The 21,160-nt window shown below is 43.9% G+C and overlaps 1 protein-coding gene across 3 annotated transcripts; it reads right to left on the bottom strand.

Moving 5' to 3' along the window:
• Positions 1-13,973: 13,973 nt before the first annotated feature.
• Positions 13,974-16,799, bottom strand: tent5c (terminal nucleotidyltransferase 5C). 3 transcript variants are annotated; one of them, XM_042084604.1, is made up of 3 exons: positions 16,672-16,792; positions 16,381-16,487; positions 13,974-15,250 (listed from the first exon to the last, which is right to left on the bottom strand). In XM_042084604.1, exon 3 carries the CDS (start codon positions 15,216-15,218, stop codon positions 14,040-14,042), a length of 1,179 nt encoding a protein of 392 aa, XP_041940538.1. In that variant the 5' UTR covers positions 15,219-15,250; positions 16,381-16,487; positions 16,672-16,792; the 3' UTR covers positions 13,974-14,039. The 3 variants fall into 3 exon arrangements, with proteins under 3 accessions (XP_041940538.1, XP_041940539.1, XP_041940537.1); XM_042084605.1 differs by lacking the exon at positions 16,381-16,487 and having other exon boundaries at positions 16,672-16,799; XM_042084603.1 differs by lacking the exon at positions 16,672-16,792 and having other exon boundaries at positions 16,381-16,654.
• Between the last annotated feature and the right edge of the window lie 4,361 nt (positions 16,800-21,160).

Genomic DNA, 21,160 nt, shown 5'->3' with positions numbered 1-21,160 from the left:
GGTATTTTAACTTGTACTTGAGTAATATTTCATCAAGGTATTGGTACTTTTACTTGACTACAATATTTTCATACTTTTTCCACCTCTGGGATTCACACACATTCACACATTCACACACACACACACACACACACGAGCGCCATACTGTACATATGGCTCAGGCATGAGACAAAGGAGCCTATATGGCCCATCATAAACCCTTTCACACACGTTCACACACATTTCCGTACAGAGACATCCTCTGTAGGCCTACTCTCTCACTATCAATCTGTTGATTGATGTATAGCCTACTTGTATTGTGCGGTCAATTGTAATGTATGGTTAATGTATGCATTTATGTAGGCTACTGGTCTATTATATATACTGTCTTATTCTGCATGTATGTTTTTCACAGATGGAGCTGCTATAGACACAAAACAAATTTCACACATGTCTGACAATAAAGTGTCTCTATCTATCTATCTATCTATCTATCTATCTCTTTCTCTTTCTCTCTCCTTTCTCACCCACTTGCTCACACAAACTCTACATCATACTTCAGTTTACCTCTCTCTCTCTCTCACTCTATATGCCATGGACTGTAGTGCTGATGCATGTGTGCACTATTACCCTCGGCCTTACAGGGTATTGTAATCAGCTCCATCCATCCGTCTGTATTTCCGTGTGTCCACTCAAGCACTGATCCCGTGTACTGTACTTCATTTGTTTATACAAGGCAGAGCGTCACCATATCTTGGTCCTCCAAAATGACCATCCTGATCTGGCTGCTTGAATTTTGTCTCTCCAGCAGGATTGCATTTGCATACATGCATATATTCTCTCTAGATAATATTTGTGTACTTAACTTATATTTGAAAGGACTGGATTGAAAGAATTATTTGCATTTGGCTAATTTCTTATTTCAGTATTTTCATACACAGGAGAGGTGTTAGATTCCTTGTGCTGTAGGTAGGGGATTTCTAATCGACTACCAAACCTATTTCACAGCACACCAGAGGACACAACAACAATGTCCACTTGGCTGGCAGCATTCACGGACGCACCGCATATCGAACCCATCTGTAACTTAAATGCATTCACCTACGCACCGCATATCGTACCCATCTGTAACTTATATGCATTCACCTACGCACCGCATATCGTACCCATCTGTAACTTATATGCATTCACCTACACACCGCATATCATACTCATCCGTAACTTATATGTCTATCCACATTGCATTTTAGTTCTTTGAACTTATGATGACCATAATTAGTACAATGAGACATTTTGTTCAGAGTAAGTCCTGTATCGGTTATGATTTTAGTCATGTTTTTGTTTTTGCCTAATTATCTGAGTCCACCTCCCAACTCTCCCCTGACTTGACTTCTTTCTCACGGAGCCAAAGATATCTTTGGGCTTGTAGGATAAGCTATCATTTCATTATGAGAGAGATATGATGACACTGCACGCATGTGAGCTTGCACGAATTTTCTCACTCACTCACTCATACTCTCACTCACTCACTCACAGACACATGGACACACCATCATGTGTCAGTGTCTGAGGAGATATATGAAGAAGAACAGGGTAAAATGAGGTTCTTTATTCTTTTTCCATCCATGCTTCATTAAGTGTTTCATCTCAATTAATCACAGAGAGTTTGCTCTCGCAACATTTGCTTGCCTGGCTGTTAAGAACAAACGTACTTTCTCATCTCAGCTCTTTGAAGCCCATTCAGCATTAAATTTGAGTCAGACCACGTTTGTATTGGAGAGAGCATCTGGTCCACAGAACACCTCCAACACACATGAGTGTCCCTGAAGGTTTATCCCTGATAAGCTCTTGTCATTGGGCTTGCGCTGAGTCATGCAGAACTTGTCAGCTCCATACCATGTCAGGACCACTGGCAGCAAGGGGTTAAGGGAGGGTCAAGATGTGATGGTTTAGAACATCCACTAGGGGGAAGACTAACAAAAATGTAAGTGTACTTAGGGAGCTTGCTAACATTAGGGAATAACAGTATTTGTGGATTACAGTTGAACAGTATACACACAGTGGAGAGAGTAAGAGTTGTAACAAACTTGATAAGATTTTTAGAATCCTCATGGTCCAGACTCCAAGGAGCTAACATGGTTGCATTTACATATCTATTTACATTTAATCACTTAACAGACTCAGCTATCCAAAGCAGCTAACTGTAGCCTACCTGTGATACACCTGTCCAGGAATGGGTTAATAGTTGCTATGGGGAATGTCATTGTCCTCAGAGAGGAAGACTGAGGAGTCTGGAGCAGCAACAAGTCTGCAAAATTTCCCTTTGCAGTGAAGGTAATTGGCCATGAACGGTCTCTCTGGGTTTCTACAAACAACATTTCAACAGAAGGCTATTTTTTTTTTTTAAAAACTAACTAGAAGCTTTCGATCTCCCAGTAAAAGGTGTACGTCAACAGATATCACTGTATACTGTAACTGAGAGAAGCTGTTGTCTCCAGTGGAATCAATAGCCATACTGATAGAAAGAAAGATGATAGAAGGATGCTTTTATATTCAAGACAGTACAGCAGGCAGGGCAATACAGCATCCTCTTGGTCAGTATTATGAAATAAACAAATATAGGACTTGAAACACGCCCTTGACACAGGCAGATAGTTTTTTGGATGGTGATTAAACATCCTGATCATTTTGAAATAGCAGCGGCAATTCTATCTAAGTTACCTAATGGTTACAGTATGTTCTCTGTCCACTGCTGTAATCAGAGTCCCTGGAGAGGAGAAGCCAGTCATCGCTCATGAGCAGAGAGGCACATGTGCACGCAACCCTGAACAAACATCCATGCATAAGCACACACACACGCACACACGCACACACACACACACGTGCATGTTGTTGTACAAACACTTATGCATACACACACACACACATAAATGTACATGCACATGCGCGCACACACACACACACACACACACTCACGCACATACTGTATAAACACGTGCACACATACACACACACACACACACACCAAATCATTATTCACATGTGCCTTAGTGAGAGACTCTGGGGATGGTACAGTACATATGTTCTACACAGACGGGACACACATAAGCCCACAGAGCCCCAGTTCACATAAAACTCCAGGGGTGAGATATATGCTACACATAAGTCATATACCATATGCTATACACACAAACATACACTCTCTCTCTCTCTCACACACACACACACTTCATATAGCTTTTTTGGTGTTCACACACAAATACACACACGCACCTTTAAAGAAGATATGCAACACAAATTCTGTTTCTCACATACTTTCCCTCTTCCTTTCTGGGTGAGTCAAGCTCCACACATCTCCCGCCCCACTAACATCTTCACACTGTCTCCCTCGGCATATCACGTGTATCACACAGACCTCAGGCCGAGATATGTAAAGCATTCTACCTCTCTTTCTCTCTCACACATACACACTGTAATTTGTCGAGTGCATTTAAATATATTTCATGTGAGAGGCATATGGTTGATGCAATTGGCATCATGTGCGCCTCATCATGGCCAAGGTTGACAATGAGAAAAAACAAGCATATGCACACAATCTGATAGAACAGACTGGATACGCAACCTGAAACAAGACAAATAAATTTGATGTCAGAAAAGTGGAAACACACACACACACACATACACAGAAGGGCATACACTTGGTCTGTGAGTCTTACACACGGCTAAAAGAAGTTTGTGACAGGATATTGTGGATCACTGAACAGATGTCTAAGACAATTGTAAATGTGTGTGTGTGGTGATTTTGTATGTGTTTGTGAGGTATATGTGTTTGTGTTTGTGTGTGTGTGTACATGAGGTTGTTTTATGAAGTGTAGTGTGAAAGGTTCTGAGAAATGGTCGATAAGGGCTGTCAGTAAGCTTGGCCTCTTTAATCAAACTGTCAGGAAACTTGCCCCACCTCATACACACACACACACACACACACACACACACACACACACACACACACACAGTCACACGCAGTCACACATGCACACACTCCCACTTTCTCTGTTTCAGCCACAGGAACATCTGCAGTCCTTCCTCCGCTCATCACCTGTTTCTCAGGACCCAGGAATCGTCCACGCACGGCCGCCTCAGAGGTGCTGTGGCTGGGCATGGGCTGAGACGGAGGCCTGGGCATGTGGAGGAGGTGGAGGTGTTAAGAAAAGGCAGGGTGGAAAACAAAGAAAGACAGAGAAAGAAAGAAAGAAAGTAAGAAAGAAAGAAAGAAAACAAAAAATAAAGTAACAATGGAAGGATGACAGAATATATAAAAGACAAAAAAAGAGGAGAAAAAAAGGCAGACAGAAAGCAGATCAAAGGACAATGAAGTGAGCGAATGAGTGAAAGAACAAACAGCCAAATGAGAGAAAGATGTGGAGGAGGAGGAGGGAGTAGAGATGTTTGCGCAGCTTGTCCACTTCCTGGCCTAGAGAAGGACAGTGTGCTCAAGCTGTCGGCTTTCTCACCAAGACTAGATGCCACTGGAGCTGCGATGTGTTGGACATTTCACCATGTGGTTCACACAGACACAAGGTCGCTGTGTGTGTGAGTGTGTGTGTGTGTGTTTGTGAGAGAGAGTGAGTGAGAGAGAGAGTACGGTATGCATATTGGGACATCCTCAGATGTCAAAGTCAGGTGTCACACATCAGAAGAAAAGGCATCAGTTCTCGGGACAACCTCTGTTAGGTTTACGGAATTACACAGTCATGTCTCAGGCATCAGATGAAAAGCCATCTGGTCTCGGGAAAACCCCTGTCACGTTTATGGAAATACACTATCAGATAAAAAAAAAGGGTCAGGAAAATCTGACAGAGGTTTTGCTGAGACCTGATGCTTTTTCATCTGATGTCTGACTGATGCCTTTTCATCTGAGGATGTCCTAATTATGCACACCGTAAGAGAGAGAGAGAGTGGGCGGGCTGATCTATGTGATCTATGACTCAGCCCCCCCCCCCCCCCCCACAGAATATGTGCTTGTGTCGCGCTGAAATCCTTCCCCCTAACCTCTCGTCTCTCTGAGGCCTCTTTAGCGTAAACAGTTCCTGCTTCTGGTAGGACTACTTCTTAGTGTCAGCTGCATATACTGTTTATGTGTGTGTTTGTTTTGTCTTTGCATGTTCCATTTGATGTATGTGACCATTTGTGGGCTATATACCAAAAAGAGGGAAGTGAATCACTGCTTTCAGTGGCCTTCAAAGGACAGCAATAATCCATGATAAAAAATCTACACACAAGACATAATGAATGAATAAACACAACACAGAGGTCATTGTTTTGATGTGAAATATTCCATATTCACATTCCAGCTGTGTTGTCTATTGATCTACAGATCTACTGAGGCATGCCCAGGCCTGTAATATGAAGGAAACGCAGACCAGGCCACCATCACCACATGAAGACCAAACACACACATTAAGAAACAAACACAAAGGACACGCGAGGATCAAAGTGTCTAATGTGCAGCAAGAATGGGAAGAAAATAGATGACAATTGGGATAGGCATCACACAAACTAGCTACAATTATGTTGTGCTGACATCTCTCTCCCTATCTCTCTTGCTCATTCTCTCTTTCTCTCTCCTCCATAAAATAGTCAGTGATACTTTAAGGGCCTTTGCTGTTTGGCAGTAGAGGTGGTGATGGGGTCAGGGCTGTTGTGTTAAGCTGGAATGGGTAAAGAATCTTTTATGTAGCATGTGGCTCTGCCCTCGCCTGTTTTATTTGAATATGTAAAATGTGTGGATTCAACATGTTGTCTAAATTGTGCGTTTTAAATGGCGCTGTAAACTAGAGAAGTTAAATACAGCCATGAAATACTTACAATAAATGAGTGTTAAACCAAAAAAAATCTTTCTCTGCCCTCCATCCTCTCCCTGCCTCTTCCCCACCCCTGGCCTTGCAACCTCCCTCTAAGCATTCTGCTGTGTGCTAGCTTTCCATTGTCTCCCCCAGCATATATCCATCAGTAGTATTCCAGAAATCAGGCATTGTTGGCCACCCGTTCACTGCCATTTTTTTGGCCCCTGATCATTGTCCTGCCATTGGCTAACTGTCCAGGGCCACTGGGGGCATTCGAGGAGTGTGTCCAGGGAATGTGTCCCCCTCCCTCCGGCCTGCTGGCCAATGCTATCTAGTGGGTTATCTCTCTCTCATTCTCTTTCTCATTCTCTCTGCAATTCTTTTCCTTTCTTTCTCTCTCTCTCTCTCACACACACACACACACACATTATACAGCCCCACATTTATATTTCACTAATTCTGGAAATGAAATAAGCATGAAACTAAATATTGTATGTGTTAGAGATTACAAGATTAACCGTTGCTGTATTAGGTCAAATAAGATTAATTTGATTCCAAATGTGGCATGATGGATATGAGCGATTATGGCCTTAACTATTTACATACACAGAGAGAAAGAGAGAGGGGGATGCAGAGAGAGATAGAAAGCGAGAGAGAGAGAGAGAGAGAGAGAGGTACAGAGGGAGAGGGTACAGAGAGAGATTCTGCTATTCATTAATGCTCAAAGGCAGACACAGGGAAATGTACAATTGGGACCTGATATCATGTGGAGAAAGTTCACAGACCATCAAAAGAGCACCGCAAAAGAGAGAGAGAGAGAGAGAGAGACAGAGAGAGAGAAATCTCTGATTCCAGCTGCCACTGTAAATCTCAGGGGAAATCGCAGATGTGGATCTACGTTAGCAAAACCATCGAATAGGGATGGAAAAAACATCTCTATGCGTACAGGGGGGTGCTGTGGTGGTGGTGCCTTTAGTCATCATGGCATACCTTACATTGCGTTCCCGTAAGATGGCTTTTATAGATGGCAACTGAGAGCTATTCACCACATTTTATTGTGGGGTAATCAACGTGGAAAAGTGGCCAGTGGCAGACAGTGAGTAATGTCACATGCAGATCTTCCACTGCTTAAAGACACACCAAGTCATATGCTACATGCAAATAAACACACTCACACACACACTTTTTATACACACTTATATGTGTGTCTATTAATTTCACACCACCATGGTAATTTTCTCTCACTCTCTCCCACACACAGACTCCATCTATAAACGCACAAGAAGAGACTTTTTTTGCTTCTGACCATAGCTTCTTTCATTTTCCTGTCAACATACAAATATTTTCTCTCTCTCTCTCTCTTACACACACACACACACACACACACACACAAAGTCCATCAGTGTAGTCCATCATTACAGAGCCACAGCAAGTTAATTCAATTCATAGAAACTATGAGTGAATCCTTTACTGACACAAATATACCCACTCTCCACCTCTACACAAACAAACACACACACACACACACACACACACACACACACACACTAACACACATTTGACTTTGACATGGCCCACACTGGAATTTGAGTTATGTGCTCTACTTCAAATAGTCGCCACCATATAAAGATGCCACAGAGTGACAGAGAGGCCCTTTTTTAAAAAGTGACCCCCACCCCCAGGCAGCATCTCCCTGCATCGAGCCTGAAACTCACTGGAACCCAAGTGTACCAGGAAATGGCTGTGTCACCAGTGCCTTATTTCTGTCAGGCCAGAGAGGCCACGTTCTGGGCAGCGGCAGCACATGAAGACCCCGATGCTATTTATACCACGCCGCTGCTTGTATAAGTCCGCATGTGGCACATGTGGACCTGGCCCTGGTGTGAAATGACACCAGTGGAGAGAGAGTTCCTCATTGCTGGGCTGCACTTGCCAAGTGGTCAGCGACCACGTGGCACTTTTTTTTTTACATTTGTTTGCTTGGAACTTTTTTTTTGGTATGATAGTTGTGTCTATGTTAACAGATAACACGGGAGACTAAATACTCTATGCCTATGCGTGAATTGAGAGAATGACTTGCTCATGAAAAGTTATGAAAAGTTATGTAAAACTCACGTGTGTGTGTGTGTGTGTGTGTGTGTGTGTGTGTGTGTGTGTGTGTGTGTGTGTGTGTGTGTGTGTGTGTGTGTGTGTGTGTGTGTGTTTATCCACTCATGTAAGCATTTTCACGGTGAGGCAGTGGATTGACCGGTCAGCATATGGTGCAGAGGTTAGTAGTGCAAGGCGTGACAGGCTAGCCATGCCAAAGTCCTTTTAGGCAAGTCCCTCCACTCGGCAGCCATATTGTAACACTTTTTGGGCTCTTATCGGGCATCTATTTCAGGCTTTACGACACCAACCTTGCTCCAGCGGTGAGATCACAACACATGATTGGCACAATGTAATTATGTTGACTTTTTTGCTGTGAAAGGGGCGGGATATGTGTAGACAACTAGCAATTTTTTTTAAAGTATATTTTATGGGGGCTTTTATGCTTTTATTGCGGATAGGATAGTGGAGAATGACAGGAAGTGAGTGGGAGAGAGAGTCGGGGCGGGATCCGGAAGGGACCACGGGGCGGGAATCGAACCCGGGTCGCCGGCATACAGTGCAGGTGCCCCAGCCAGTTGCACCACGGCCAAGGCCGACATTGTTACAAACTAACCCCATGCATTTCTATGCAGGATTTTGAGTGTTGTGTCTCCTCATTAGAAAGTCTCTGGACATGCCCTCTGCAGGTGAGACAGGGTTCAGGGTGCTTACAGCTGGGGGCATTAGGTTTGGTGGAGACAGCTAGCTAGTCAGTTATTTTTAATGCCTTGATCCGAAACTGGCAGCAAAGGGAGCCGTCCGCAGCAGAATCTCAACCAGGATGAGGGAAGCAGATGGCCTGCTGTCTGAGGTGAAAGGGACCAGTCCCTCTTTTGAATATGTTCAGATGAAAATAAAAAAAAAACGAAACCCACATTTAGGAAGAATAGAATAGAAAAAAACAATGCCTCTGAAGTTTGCATATCCAAGACTCTGCAAAGTCACAAGACAAGCCACCGAGGCAAAACAGAAAGAGGTACTGCAGTGTCATCATGATGCTGTTAAAAAGCAGTATTTGGGCTATGGTGTGAAAGGCATTCTCAACAGGAAGTTTGATCATGCAGTCACAGAAAGATCTAAAGAGCCTTGAACCCATCTGTCTGTGGGCCAACAAATGTAATGCAATTAACACGGCATGTCCAGCAACTGTAACTGTTAACTGGTTTAATTGTGGTTCTGAATGATTAATAATGGTGTATTCAACAGCTATCAATCTAAATTTCATTTGGCTATTATTATATCCATATAATGTGACACCTAATATGACCTTACATTACAGCTAAGACGGTGTGGCCACAGGGAACTAGACCATTCAAAACTAACAAAGCGTTAAACATAGTAAAAATTGTTGTATGATGTAAATGTTAATGAAAAAAAGAGGCCCTGTTCTTGCAGCTGTATTCCAACTTTGTGTCAACCCCATCAGACATTCATCAAAACTTAATGAAATTAGGCAATATCAAGGGCAGCTGTCACAGTCACTCTGGAGGACCCCTTGTTACGTTGAAGAAGCCATTTGATTTATTAAAACTGTTTTTGCTACATTTCACAAGCAGTTCTGTGTGAGGATCATTAATTCAGGACACAGGAATTCAGATTTTAAACTCTTTATTTAATCTTTTGTTTTTTAATTCCTCTGCATACACATTTTCCTGATGTACAATTTCATCCCAAGGAAAACTTAAATGAGGTAAAAGTGCTGAAAAAAAAAAATGAAGTAGCATAATAATGATAGTCATCATCGTTGTCAAAAAGAAAAGGAAAAAAAAAAAAAAAAAAAAAAAGGTAATAATCACACTGACAGACTGGAGGCGCTTCATATCCTGCATTTTACCATTTCAAAACATATCTAATAGTGCCACATTTTTCACTTGAAACTTACAGGCATAAACAGTGACAAACACACACACACACACACACACACACACACAAAATGTGTAACACAACCTGTTGCCAAACTTTTTCAACTCTTAATGCAACAAATATACATTGCTGTGCCAGAGGCGCTTCTTTTTAAGACTTACACATTAGGTACAAGCACATCACAAAACAGAATGGAGAAAAAACAAAAACATTTATATTGAACTGAAGTAAAGAAAAGATCTCTTCCCATACCTCTGAATGAAATACTATACCATTCAGGTTGCTATACAGCCAAGCTCAACATAATGAACATGTACATTAAATAGCAGAGGGTAGTGAGGGACAGAAGAGAGAACAGAGAGGGAGAGAATGAATCTAGTCTGGAAAGAATGAGTGGAATTACAGAGGGAAGACATGAAGGAAGAAAGGAAGAGAAATGAAGCAGGACTGAGGGCCAGAGAGAGAGAGCGAGAGAATAAAAGAAAACAGAATATGTATATTACACCACTTCAATCACTCGGTAGACACAACTGGACACAGAAAATCCCTCCTGTACACACACATACCCCGTTTCATCAAAACACACACAAGCTCTCAAACAGGAAGTGGCATCACAGCTGAACCTCCATCAGGCTTATCGTAGTGGCAGTGCATCTGGTGAGCGATAAAGCACCCTCTCCCAGTCCCTCCCTCTCTCTGTGCCTTGTCTCAACATCAAGCACACACAGGCATGCGCCTTCCACTAGCAGCTAACAGGCCAGCCTCATGCGACAGAAGAGGGGCAACATAGCCTTGTGTCACCTACCCCCCCTCCCTACACAAATATCTTTCTGTCTAAAAGCTTCACAACTAGGGACTGTCTGAGCTGTGGTGTGGACCAAGTGGCTTTTAGTGCAGGTAGAGGTCCTAATAAGACCTAATAGGGGAAGATGGAAAATGACACTACTCATCACCACTTTGAGATGTACAAACAGTTCTGACAAATGTTGGTCATTCATGACACAAGGCACTGTGGAAATGTAATCTGCAAAGAACAGGGGTTGGGAGGTTCATGTTCAAAGAAACAAAACTAGCCCCCATGGTTCCCTGTAGCCCTTCGTTTAACCCCTGGAGTTCCAGATTACCATCCCCCATAGGTTTCACACACACACACACACAGAGTAGGGTAGGCTTGAGGCCTCTAAAGTGCATCCATCCATTGGGCAAATTTACAAATAAGATGTACTCAAATATTTTCTCTTTCTTCCTCATACTCTTTGTCACACTCACACAAAGGTTTTTCAGTGCACTTGGGGGGGGGGGGGGTAAAATCACACTTTGCACTTCAGTAAAGTAGGGTGGCGCTGGAGGTCAAATCACAACATAGGCAAATAAACAAACCCCTCACTAAACAAAAACATGACAACTAAATACTGGGCTGGTATTGGGATTGGCAGTCAAGAACATGGGCCAGGCTAGAGCTGGGGGACAAACAAACAAAATAGCACCTCCACCAAAGCATCCACTGCTATGTCTCACTACAAGTCCACCATGACCTACCTGACACACCTTCAATTTACCCTCAACTCAACAGGACCTGTACCAATATCATTACAAACACACACACACACACACCACACACCTCTACACCAGTGTCCTTCACAATTACATCCAGTCTTTCGCCATCTCCCCACCAATAATAAAAAGTACACAACACAAAAAAAAAAAAAACCACCAAACACACTTAAATCAGACATTGGTAAACAAACAACCCCCCCCCACCCAACCTGTTGGGGACAGATAAGAGGCAAGCCCAGGGACAGGCCAATATCCACTTGCTCAAGCCCAGCCCAGGGCAACAGAGTGCTGGTGGCGGAGTGGAGTGGAGCAGAGGGAGTTAAACGTGGTGGGGCTGTGGCAGCTGTCAGATCCCCTTACGTAATGAAAGAAGCCAAAAAGCCACACGGGCATTTCTGTGAATGGGCCAGGAATAGAACAGCCAGCGGGGCAAGAAGGAGAACAGAGTCACGTGGGTGAATACTTCGATCCTAGAGCAACTCAGACATTTAAAAAAGTCTGGGATCACGCAGCAAAGGCAACATCACCACCAAGCACTTTTAAAAAGGAGTTTTAAACATCTCACCATTCCCTGGGGTCTCATCTGAAGCAGCTTTTCACAAAACTAGTCACATGGCTCTACAACTGACCCACCCCACCCCTCCCACCCCAGATCTAAAGTTGGAAAATGTGCCCTGAGGCGCTTTCCACGAATGTCCTCGGCAAGCCGTGCTACGCTGCCCCATGTGCCACTTCACTTCTTGACAGCCCACTCCCCCCAATGACCACAAAAGGGTACAAAGGCTGTTATCCTTGAGCATGTCAAGGCTGCTGCTGGTATTGACTGTGGGGGTAGGCAGACAAACAGGTTGAATCTAGCAGCTCGTGTTCAGTAGTAGGTAGTCGCTACGCCAGTGAGCCTCCCACCCCCTCCACCCACCCTTCCCAGCAACCTCTGTCTCACCCCAGGCCCCTTTCCCCTCACGGGGGCAAGAAGGGTAAATTTAGGCTGGCAGCGGTGGCTCCTATTGGCTGAGTGAAAGGGTTCCCCTTACAACGCAGCACGTCAGGGCCTGCAAAAGCACATTGGACACTGAGGCGCACACTGGCTTCAATGGCAAATCCTTTTAAGGGAAGGCACATAACCCCCACCCCTCAACACACACACACACACACACACACACACACACGGCAGGCAGGCTAAAAAACTCAGCTCCAACCCTCTCCAATAATACAAAAGCACATCTCCAGTCCTCCCACTGAAAAAAAGACATTCCAAAAACACCCATGAGATTACTTCAATCTTGACCATGTATTAACTTAACCCCAAAGAGGATCAAAATAAGAACACATATACGGTCATATCTTTGTACACCATGGGCTGAACCGTCGCTGTACCTGCACACTAGGAAAAAAAAAAAAAAAAAAAAAAAAAAAAACCCACCACACTTCCTCTTCCTATCTGATTAACAGGCTCGACACATTCTCTGCCCAAAAAGGAGGGGTGAGTGTGTGATAGTGGTGGCATCACACACACACGAGCTTCTCACAAAATTCATGGTGGCATCATTATAATTATTATTAAAACAAACACAAAATACTGGGTGCATCAGCTTAACGAGTCTTAAACTACTCCGTCCAGTGACCAAACCTATTCACATTTGGGTCAATGTTTTTAAGAGGGAATCTAAGGCAGCATTCCCTTTTGTCCCCCATTACCCATGACTAAAGGCTAAAGATTGAGGGGAGTCAGGGAGTCTCTTTACATGTGACCCTGAAATTGTAACACGAGGGGGGGGGGGGGGGGGGGCAACTGGACCTGTTCAGTGTGGAGAAGAGGAAAAAAAGAAAAGAAAAATCTGCCTTTCAATAAATCTCATCACCATTTTTTCTTTTTGTTGCTTTCATCTAACATTTTGTACTTTTTTTCCCCCTACAAATCACATTTCAAGTTATCTACATTTTTTTGGTTACAATTTTTAACCCATTTTTTTTTATAAACACACACCAACAGGAGCAGATGATTTCAACACTGTGTATAAATACTTTCCCCCCTCTTTTCCTACAATGGACAGAGTATAGGCAACATGGAAATAAGGTACCATGGCCAAAGAAATGAAACCATTACTCTTAAGTCTGAATGCTTGATTTTAACACCCCAATTAGGCACTTTCATGTTTTTTTTTTTTTTTTTTAAAAGAGGCAAAGTCGAGAACAAAAACACAATTCTGAGACAAGGCTTTTCTTTTTCTTTTTTTTTTTTTTTTAAGAAAACACAAAAATGTAATCCAAGCTAAAACATCACTTTGGATCCATTGCTCTCCAGGCCTCTGTAGGGAAGGAATGAGAAAAAGGGTGGTGTGGAGGGGGAAGTAGGGTCTGGCTCCTCTACCTGATCACCCCCCCCCACACACACACACACTAAAAAAAAAATGAAAACAAAAAAACACGTCCTTTTAAATAGATCCTTTATGCCTACAGAGGATAATACCAGCTCAAGCCTCCTTGTCCCCAGCACGCTCCGTCCGTCCATCTCCCGTTTATCTGTGAGAAATTTTCCTTTTTTTTTTTGATAAAGCATAAGGGGGGGGGGGCCCTTTGTTATATATTTTTTTGTTTCACTTTGTGTTGTTTTAGGGTTTTTTTTGTTTATTACAATCCATCCACAGTGCTGCCATTCAACCCGGGTCAGTTGCACGGCAGCCACGTGGGGATGGACTGGTTGCATGAGGCCACGTAGTAGTTGCTGAAGTTGGCGTCCCGCACGTAGGGCGCCGGCTGGTAGTAGCAGGTGACGCTGGACGCGTCCGGGATGGCATTCTGCTCGGCCAGAGCCCGGAAGGCGATGAGCGAGATGAGGTTGAGCGTCTGGCGCCGCTCGTGGCCCATCAGGCACACGGTGCTCTCGTTGACCACGCGGCGCAGGATCATGAGGTAGTCGTACTTGCTCTTCTCCTCGCCGACAAAGTGGCTCTGCAGGTAGGCCTCCAGCTTACGCTGCTGCTCGCCCAGGTCGGGAAAGTCGATGAAGAAGCGTGAGCACATGTAGCGCTCCAGGCCCTTGAACTCCTCCTCGTCCGTGGGCCGGAAGTCGCGCACCAGCAGGTTGCAGTACTTGAGCAAGCCGCCGCCGCGGATCTCCTCTGGCCGCTTGGTGGCGATCAGCTTGTTGCGCAGATGCCCCAGGGCCGCCGCAAAGTCCCCGTAGACGCTCTCGCCTACCACGGTGGGCTGGACGGGGCCGTCCAGGGGGCACTCGGGCGAGTGCTCGTAGCACGCCAGCAGCGAGTCCAGTACGATCTGGAAGGAGTCCACGCTGAACTCAAACTGCCGGCGGATGAAGTCCACAAACTTGAGCTCCACGTTGCGCCCATTGTTGTTGGACAGCGAGATCAGGCTCCAGCGGTCCTGCTCGGTGGACACCTTGACCAGTTTCTGCACATACGCTTCCTTGAGAGTCATGGGCGTGATCTTCTCCTTGTTGACGCCCTCGGGAAGGAAGTCCAGCAGTGTGCCAAGCACTACCTCCTTCACCAGCTGGTACTCGGACTCGCGCGGCAAGTCCACGCGGAAGATCACGTCCAGGTCCTTGTAGCTCCAGCCGATGTCCTGCACCAGCACGTGGCTGGCTGTGGAGCCATTGAGCCGTACGTCCTTCACGCGGATGCCCCGCTCCTCCAGACGTGAGCGCACCATCTGGATGATGTCCTTGAGACGCACCTCTAGCGTGGGGAAGTTGCCCCGGCCATGCACGGGGACCACCTCAGTCAGTACATCGTGCAGCCTGCTCACCTGTTCCAAGGTGAGCACACTGTGTGACGGGCTGCTGCTGCTGCCTCCCCCACTGGTGGTGTTAGCTTCTGCCATTATTTGCAGTCTTCACAGATTTTTTGAATGAACTGAGATTCAATTGGAGGTGAGAGAAAAGAAAAAAGTAATGAGTTTCTCAAATAACTATTTAAATATGGTTACAACATCCATTTAATTTCAAATTGATAAAACAGAACAGACGGTCAGATTCTCCCAAAGACCATAATGACGTCATTTATGACATGCAACCTCTAGCAACATGTGAACAAAAAACAACTTAATATGAGGACCATGTTTAATTTTACTTCAAATTACAACAACATTTTGGTTGCCGGTTAACATGTGGCGTTCGAACCGCACGCCGAAAAACAAGACAAACGACGTCTGACAGACGATGAACTTCAACTTTCACACGCGTGGTAGAGCTCTAGCTCGGCTCTCCGTGGTGATTCCAAACAAAATCGCTACAATGACCACACTTTCCAGAACAACAATCACGCTTTCATTAACAATCGAGAACTGAGCAGTAAAAAAATGCATTCACTAGCAGGGACGCTCCACAAAGGAGCAAATAAATCGTCTTTGGTCACGGCTAAAATCCCCATCACCACTTTCCCTTTAACTGAACGCCTGCACAGTAGCTAAAATTGGGTTCAAATATTAACCTAACAAGCATAGCAAACATTTCACCAGAAAAATCTTTTTAAAACAAAACAGTTAAGAGCGCACGGAATCGAAGAGGTAAAGTTGTTCACTTCTCCCTAAAACTCAATAAATGTGCGCAATGAAAACGTTTGATTTACGACCACCGTTTTAGAAAGACAACACGTGAGAACTTAAAAACTAACTTTACAAATGTCAGGAGGAATCCATGGATGGTTTCAGAAATACAGTCGGGCTAACGTTATATAAAAGGGAGTCGTACACTAAAGTTAAAGCTAACTTTACGGCTTGCAAACGAAATTCAAGTCGGACATGTGACTTCTCAAGTTCAGTTAAAGTCCCCAAAAAGTAGCCAACTTAAACACGTGTGGTAATCTTCAAATATGACCTACCAAGCAGAAGCCCTGAACCACACACTACCAAAAATGCAGCTAAATTCAGTAGCCTACAAATGAGAAGTTAGGTTCACTAACTGGATTTTCAACCACATTGATTCCAAACACCATGATGGAACTCAAACATTCTCTATGAAAACATACTCTGGGTTGCCACCTACTTGAAATTGGTCTTCTCAAATCATTCAAAATGTTCAAAATAGGGATGTTAAAGTTTTGCACGGGTTCCTTCATCCATTAGTCCACTCGTTTTAAATACACGCAAGAACTGTGAAGCAAGAGAGAGAGGGACGCCTTCTTATAAGCCGAACAGCAACTAGTTGAAAGAACGAGATCTACTGCCACTAGGGCGGACTAGTTTCCGCATAAACTGTGTATTCAAATGTCTACTTTAACAAACGACAACAAACAAATTATGCACTCCATTTTCATTGCATAGATTTTAACATTACCTGATGTTTGCCCAAAATGTCGTCGGCGTGGGAAGCTTCAGAATTTTAAAAATACATATTACGTTCTATTCGAAGTATCAATGCGCTGCTCGAGACCGATGATTGGTCGGCTGAGTTTTTGTGTTGCCTAGTAACCTTTGGTGACTGTCAGATTCAAACTCATGGTTGTGATCATAGGGTTGTGACCAAAGATTCTAGAGCGCTACGCATCACTGAATTCGAGACCCAGTGAAGTAAAAAAAAAAAAAAAAAAAAAAAAAACAGTGTAAACTAAAGCCTATATGTTGAGAAAGGTAACACTCAGTTTACCAGCTTACAGTTTACCACTCTGTAAATTAGGTGTGTGTCTGGTGCTGGTGGGGGTAGCCTAATCACTCTTGATTAAGGGCATTAGTGTATTGCATAATTTGTTTAGGCCATATCATGCCATGTAACATGCCCTGTGTGACTTACGCTAGGCTACTCAAAATCCTTTTTGTAGCCTAGCAGAAAGGATTAAGTGGCCTGTGGTAGGCTTAGGCCTAGCTAGCCTATAACATTACAGTTATTAGGATGTGCAGGATTTTAAAACAGAGACCATCATGCACCAAATGTGAAGGAGGGAAAAGCATTGTAGCCTAGGTCATATACCCCTCAGCCTACGTTCACTTGAAGAATATTGAAAATCATTGAAAATGGCTTATGTAGACTACTCATAGGCGTATAACCATGTCTTTATCTAACAAATGGGCATTTAAAACAAGGTAAAACATGGTCAAATTAACCAGAAAAGTCCAAATTCAGCTGAGATATAGATGATGTAATGCATCTTAGATTTAGCCTCTTAAGAAGGGAATGTCCAACCGCGCTGCATTACTCTTTCATGACAAAATTTCCACTGAATCTTTTCTTAGTCAGTTATTCAGTTCTTGAGTATCTCCAATTGATCAAACATTTCATGGGGGGACAGAAAGTGAGACAGGAGAGAGAAAGGGAAAAGGAAGAAAAGATTATTTATTTCAGATTGCAACAAGGTAAGAAAGAAAGAGAGATAGAAAGGAAAGAGGCAACTTGAGGGGCTTCCCTACAGACAGGAAATGCTTCAGTGGAACAATAAAGATAGTTATAATGGTTTGTCATTGATAGAGTATGCTCACATACTGTGACTGCATATGCTAAAGGGATTTCCCCTTTGCAACTGGGTCTCATTCTTTCTTATACTCACCCACTCTGTGTTTCTGTAAAAAGGACGGCATGTCATTTTCTCTCTGTCAGTCTCTCATTCAATTACCCCCTTCCCACCCCACCCCCCTCTTTAGTAAAAGTTTTGGTTCCTCTCTCTCTGCTGCAATGTTTATGCTGCCTCCACCCTACTTAGTTGTGGTGAGATTTTATGTTAATGTCTCTGTGTGTGTGTGTTCTTAATAGAGAGTGAGGGATTCACCTCCAGAAAAAAAGTACAAATCTGACATTCAAGAGTAATGTGAAGTGCTTATAGTTCGCCTTGCTGTCGCTTGGTGACGACGATTTGTCTCGCGGCTTTATGGAGGTCAATAGACACACAGTCCATATAAATTATATATATATGTATATATATATATGAGTACACTGATGCCCAGCTACGGAATGAGAAACACATTAAACGCTGCTGTAGAGGTCCACAAACATTGTAATTTCCCCCCTTTATTTCCACCATGACTCATTCTGTGACGTAATGCCTGTGTACTGTAGCGTATGTTCTATAAATAACCTCCTCCGAGGCCTGCGTGCCTCCTCTGACATCACTATCGACCTTATGCTGTGATTGACCGCACCTGGCACCTGACTGGACCGGAGAATTATGTTTTCTTCCACCTGGACACAGCTGGCTTAGTGGTTGATCCAACTTGACAAGGTGAATCAGTTAAAGCATAACCTGGTTTAATCACCAGTCAGTAGAGGTAACCTTGGTAACCTGCTGGACACTCTGTTGTGTTGTAATAGGGATCCGAAAACCTCACACTGACTAACATGGTGAAGAACAGGCAGACTGGTCAGCCATGCATCACACACAGTGTGCCCAGTAAGCTTCTTCTCCCTATATGAGACAATAAGTCTACAGATCATACTTATTTTTGGTTAAGGAGAATGTGTAAGACACTCAGCAGTACAATTTCTCAATTGACTCATGTTTTCATTGCATGAATTAAATACTTTTGAGCTACACTGAAGATGACCAAAAGCAAAGGGAGACAAAAACTCAGTGTGGTTTAATATGGCTGCTGAACTGGTCACATAATATTTGCTAGATTAACCATTGGACGAGTGCTGCAACATTATCAGTGGTCATGCTTGAATGAATTTCTCTCTTTAATCTCTTAGTTTGAGATACATCTCCTTTGTGATCACACGGTTGAGTCACCTGACCAGTGATCTGTAGTCACAGCGTACAGAAGGAGCAGGTATTACAACTGGCTGACAATGGGAAACTAAGAGATAAAACAAATCGATAAAAAAAAAATGTCTGAGTCACAATGTCTTGGTGAGTAAGGATAATTAATAATTAAAGCGTATGTACTGTAGATTTAGTGCAAATGCTGGGCCCATCACACAAGAGTTTGGGGAAGATTAGTAGTTGTAAATGTGGATATGAAAAATATGTTTCTGTTGAGGGAGAAACATGAGTCAGAGAGAGAGAGAAAAAAAAAAAAAACAGAAACGTCATGCAGAGCAAACTGCAAAATTCGTGACATCACCACATCGCCACGGTGCATCTCAAACCACAAAGGAAGTGTAATGTCTCCATACAACACACACACACACACTCGCACAGTCATTTTTTGTCAACACGTTTAATCATGTTTTAATCATGAGTTATGTGAAATTACATCAATCAGTCCCTGAAATGATTCAAGGCACATTCTGTCAGCATCTCTTCATGGAAAAGTCTCAGAATTTTCCCATGTATGCATAGACAGATATGAACACCGTTTCTAAGCCTAACCTGTAAATATTATAGATGCTATGGAATCATAAAGAACACTGAGCACACAAATGTCTCTATTTGTTAGGTTTATTTTTACCACAAATGATGTATCTGCTGTTGCATTGCACCCATTACTAAACAAAAAGTAAAGTGAACTGTAAGACAGTAAACTAAACAAACAGTAAAGTGAACAGTATTCCTTACATGATTAAGGTATTCATTCTTATGAGAGTAAAAAAAAACATTTGCAGGTTTATGATCCTTTGACTTTAAGTAAACTCTGGTGTTCTGTGCAACACAGCCTCAGGGCTAAGGACTAGGGAGGCCCATGTTTGGACTCACCCCTGAGTAAAGATGAGGAGGAGGAGGAGGAGGCAGAGAATGCCACGGTGCTGTTTTTCTGCTGGGGACCAAAGCATTTTTTAATACCCTGAAGCAGGGCCACCTGCCGGTGCCTAGCTCCGTGCCAAGTGGAAATGACTCACAGCCCAAGCTACGGATGGTTAACCCGGGCCAGCCATTAACATAGGAAAGTACACACTGACTGACTGACACACACACACACACACAGATGCACTGTCAGGTTACCAGCTAACACAGACAAACAAACACACACATGCTATTAACACATTAAACACTCCACTACGTTTGCAGACATTTACGCAGTACACAAACGTTATCCCCCCCCCCCCTCACTGTAACTGCACAGTGACTCATTGTGTCATTAATAACCTAGCGCTTCCTCTGACATCACAACAGTTCTTCTGTCCTAATTAACCCACAGCAGCAGGCTACAGCTTCAGATACTTTCCTCTACCTATTGACTGCCAATGACGCACTACAAGGTTTGCCACACAGATGCTAGAAACCAGGGGCATGGACAACGAACATCGCCACTGCCCTCGGCAGCACCTCCTCACCACCGGAAACCCCCTCCGGAGCATTCCGCAGTGGATCGGCTCAGACACAGCGTTTCCATTGAGCGAAGCGCCCCCCCTGGAACATCTCCACAGTGACCCCTGCTAATGGGCTGCAGCTGAAAAATAATTGCGCCTGTCGCTTTACATGAGGGCAGAGGGGTGTTAAGAAAGCACAGGGCCCAGAGGTGTGTGTGTGTGTGTGCAATAAACCAATCCACCCCCAACCTCCAACACCAGCCTGCAGCCTGTGATCAACAGCCACTGCCAGGGAGGAGAGATGAAATGAGACTCTTGGCTGCGCTGGTACTGACACATCTCCACTGGCCCCGTGCAGCGCTGCTGTTGACAAATGGAAAACAGGGAGTAGAGGGGAGATCTGGGCTGCGCAGGACAGAGAGGGTGACCGGGAGCATGAGAGAGTGTGTGTGTGTGTACGGTCCAGCATAACAGAGGAGAGATGTGAGTCATCAAGACACAGATGGAGAGACTAAACCAGACTGCTTATGTGACCAAGAGACCTAGACTGTGTGTGTGTGTGTGTGTGTGTGTGTGTGTGTGTAAGAGGGAGAGAATGTGTGTGCTAGACACCAGGGGTGGGCGGATGGCCCTGGTGGAACAGCACAGA

This window comes from Alosa sapidissima, chromosome 2 (assembly GCF_018492685.1).
Source record: "Alosa sapidissima isolate fAloSap1 chromosome 2, fAloSap1.pri, whole genome shotgun sequence".
Classification (NCBI taxonomy): domain Eukaryota; kingdom Metazoa; phylum Chordata; class Actinopteri; order Clupeiformes; family Clupeidae; genus Alosa; species Alosa sapidissima.
This window is presented reverse-complemented; position numbering and strand designations above follow the sequence as displayed.

Bases quoted from the DNA above. Each gene is read 5' to 3' on its own strand.
- tent5c (XM_042084605.1), bottom strand. From the start codon at position 15,218: ATGGCAGAAGCTAACACCACCAGTGGGGGAGGCAGCAGCAGCAGCCCG.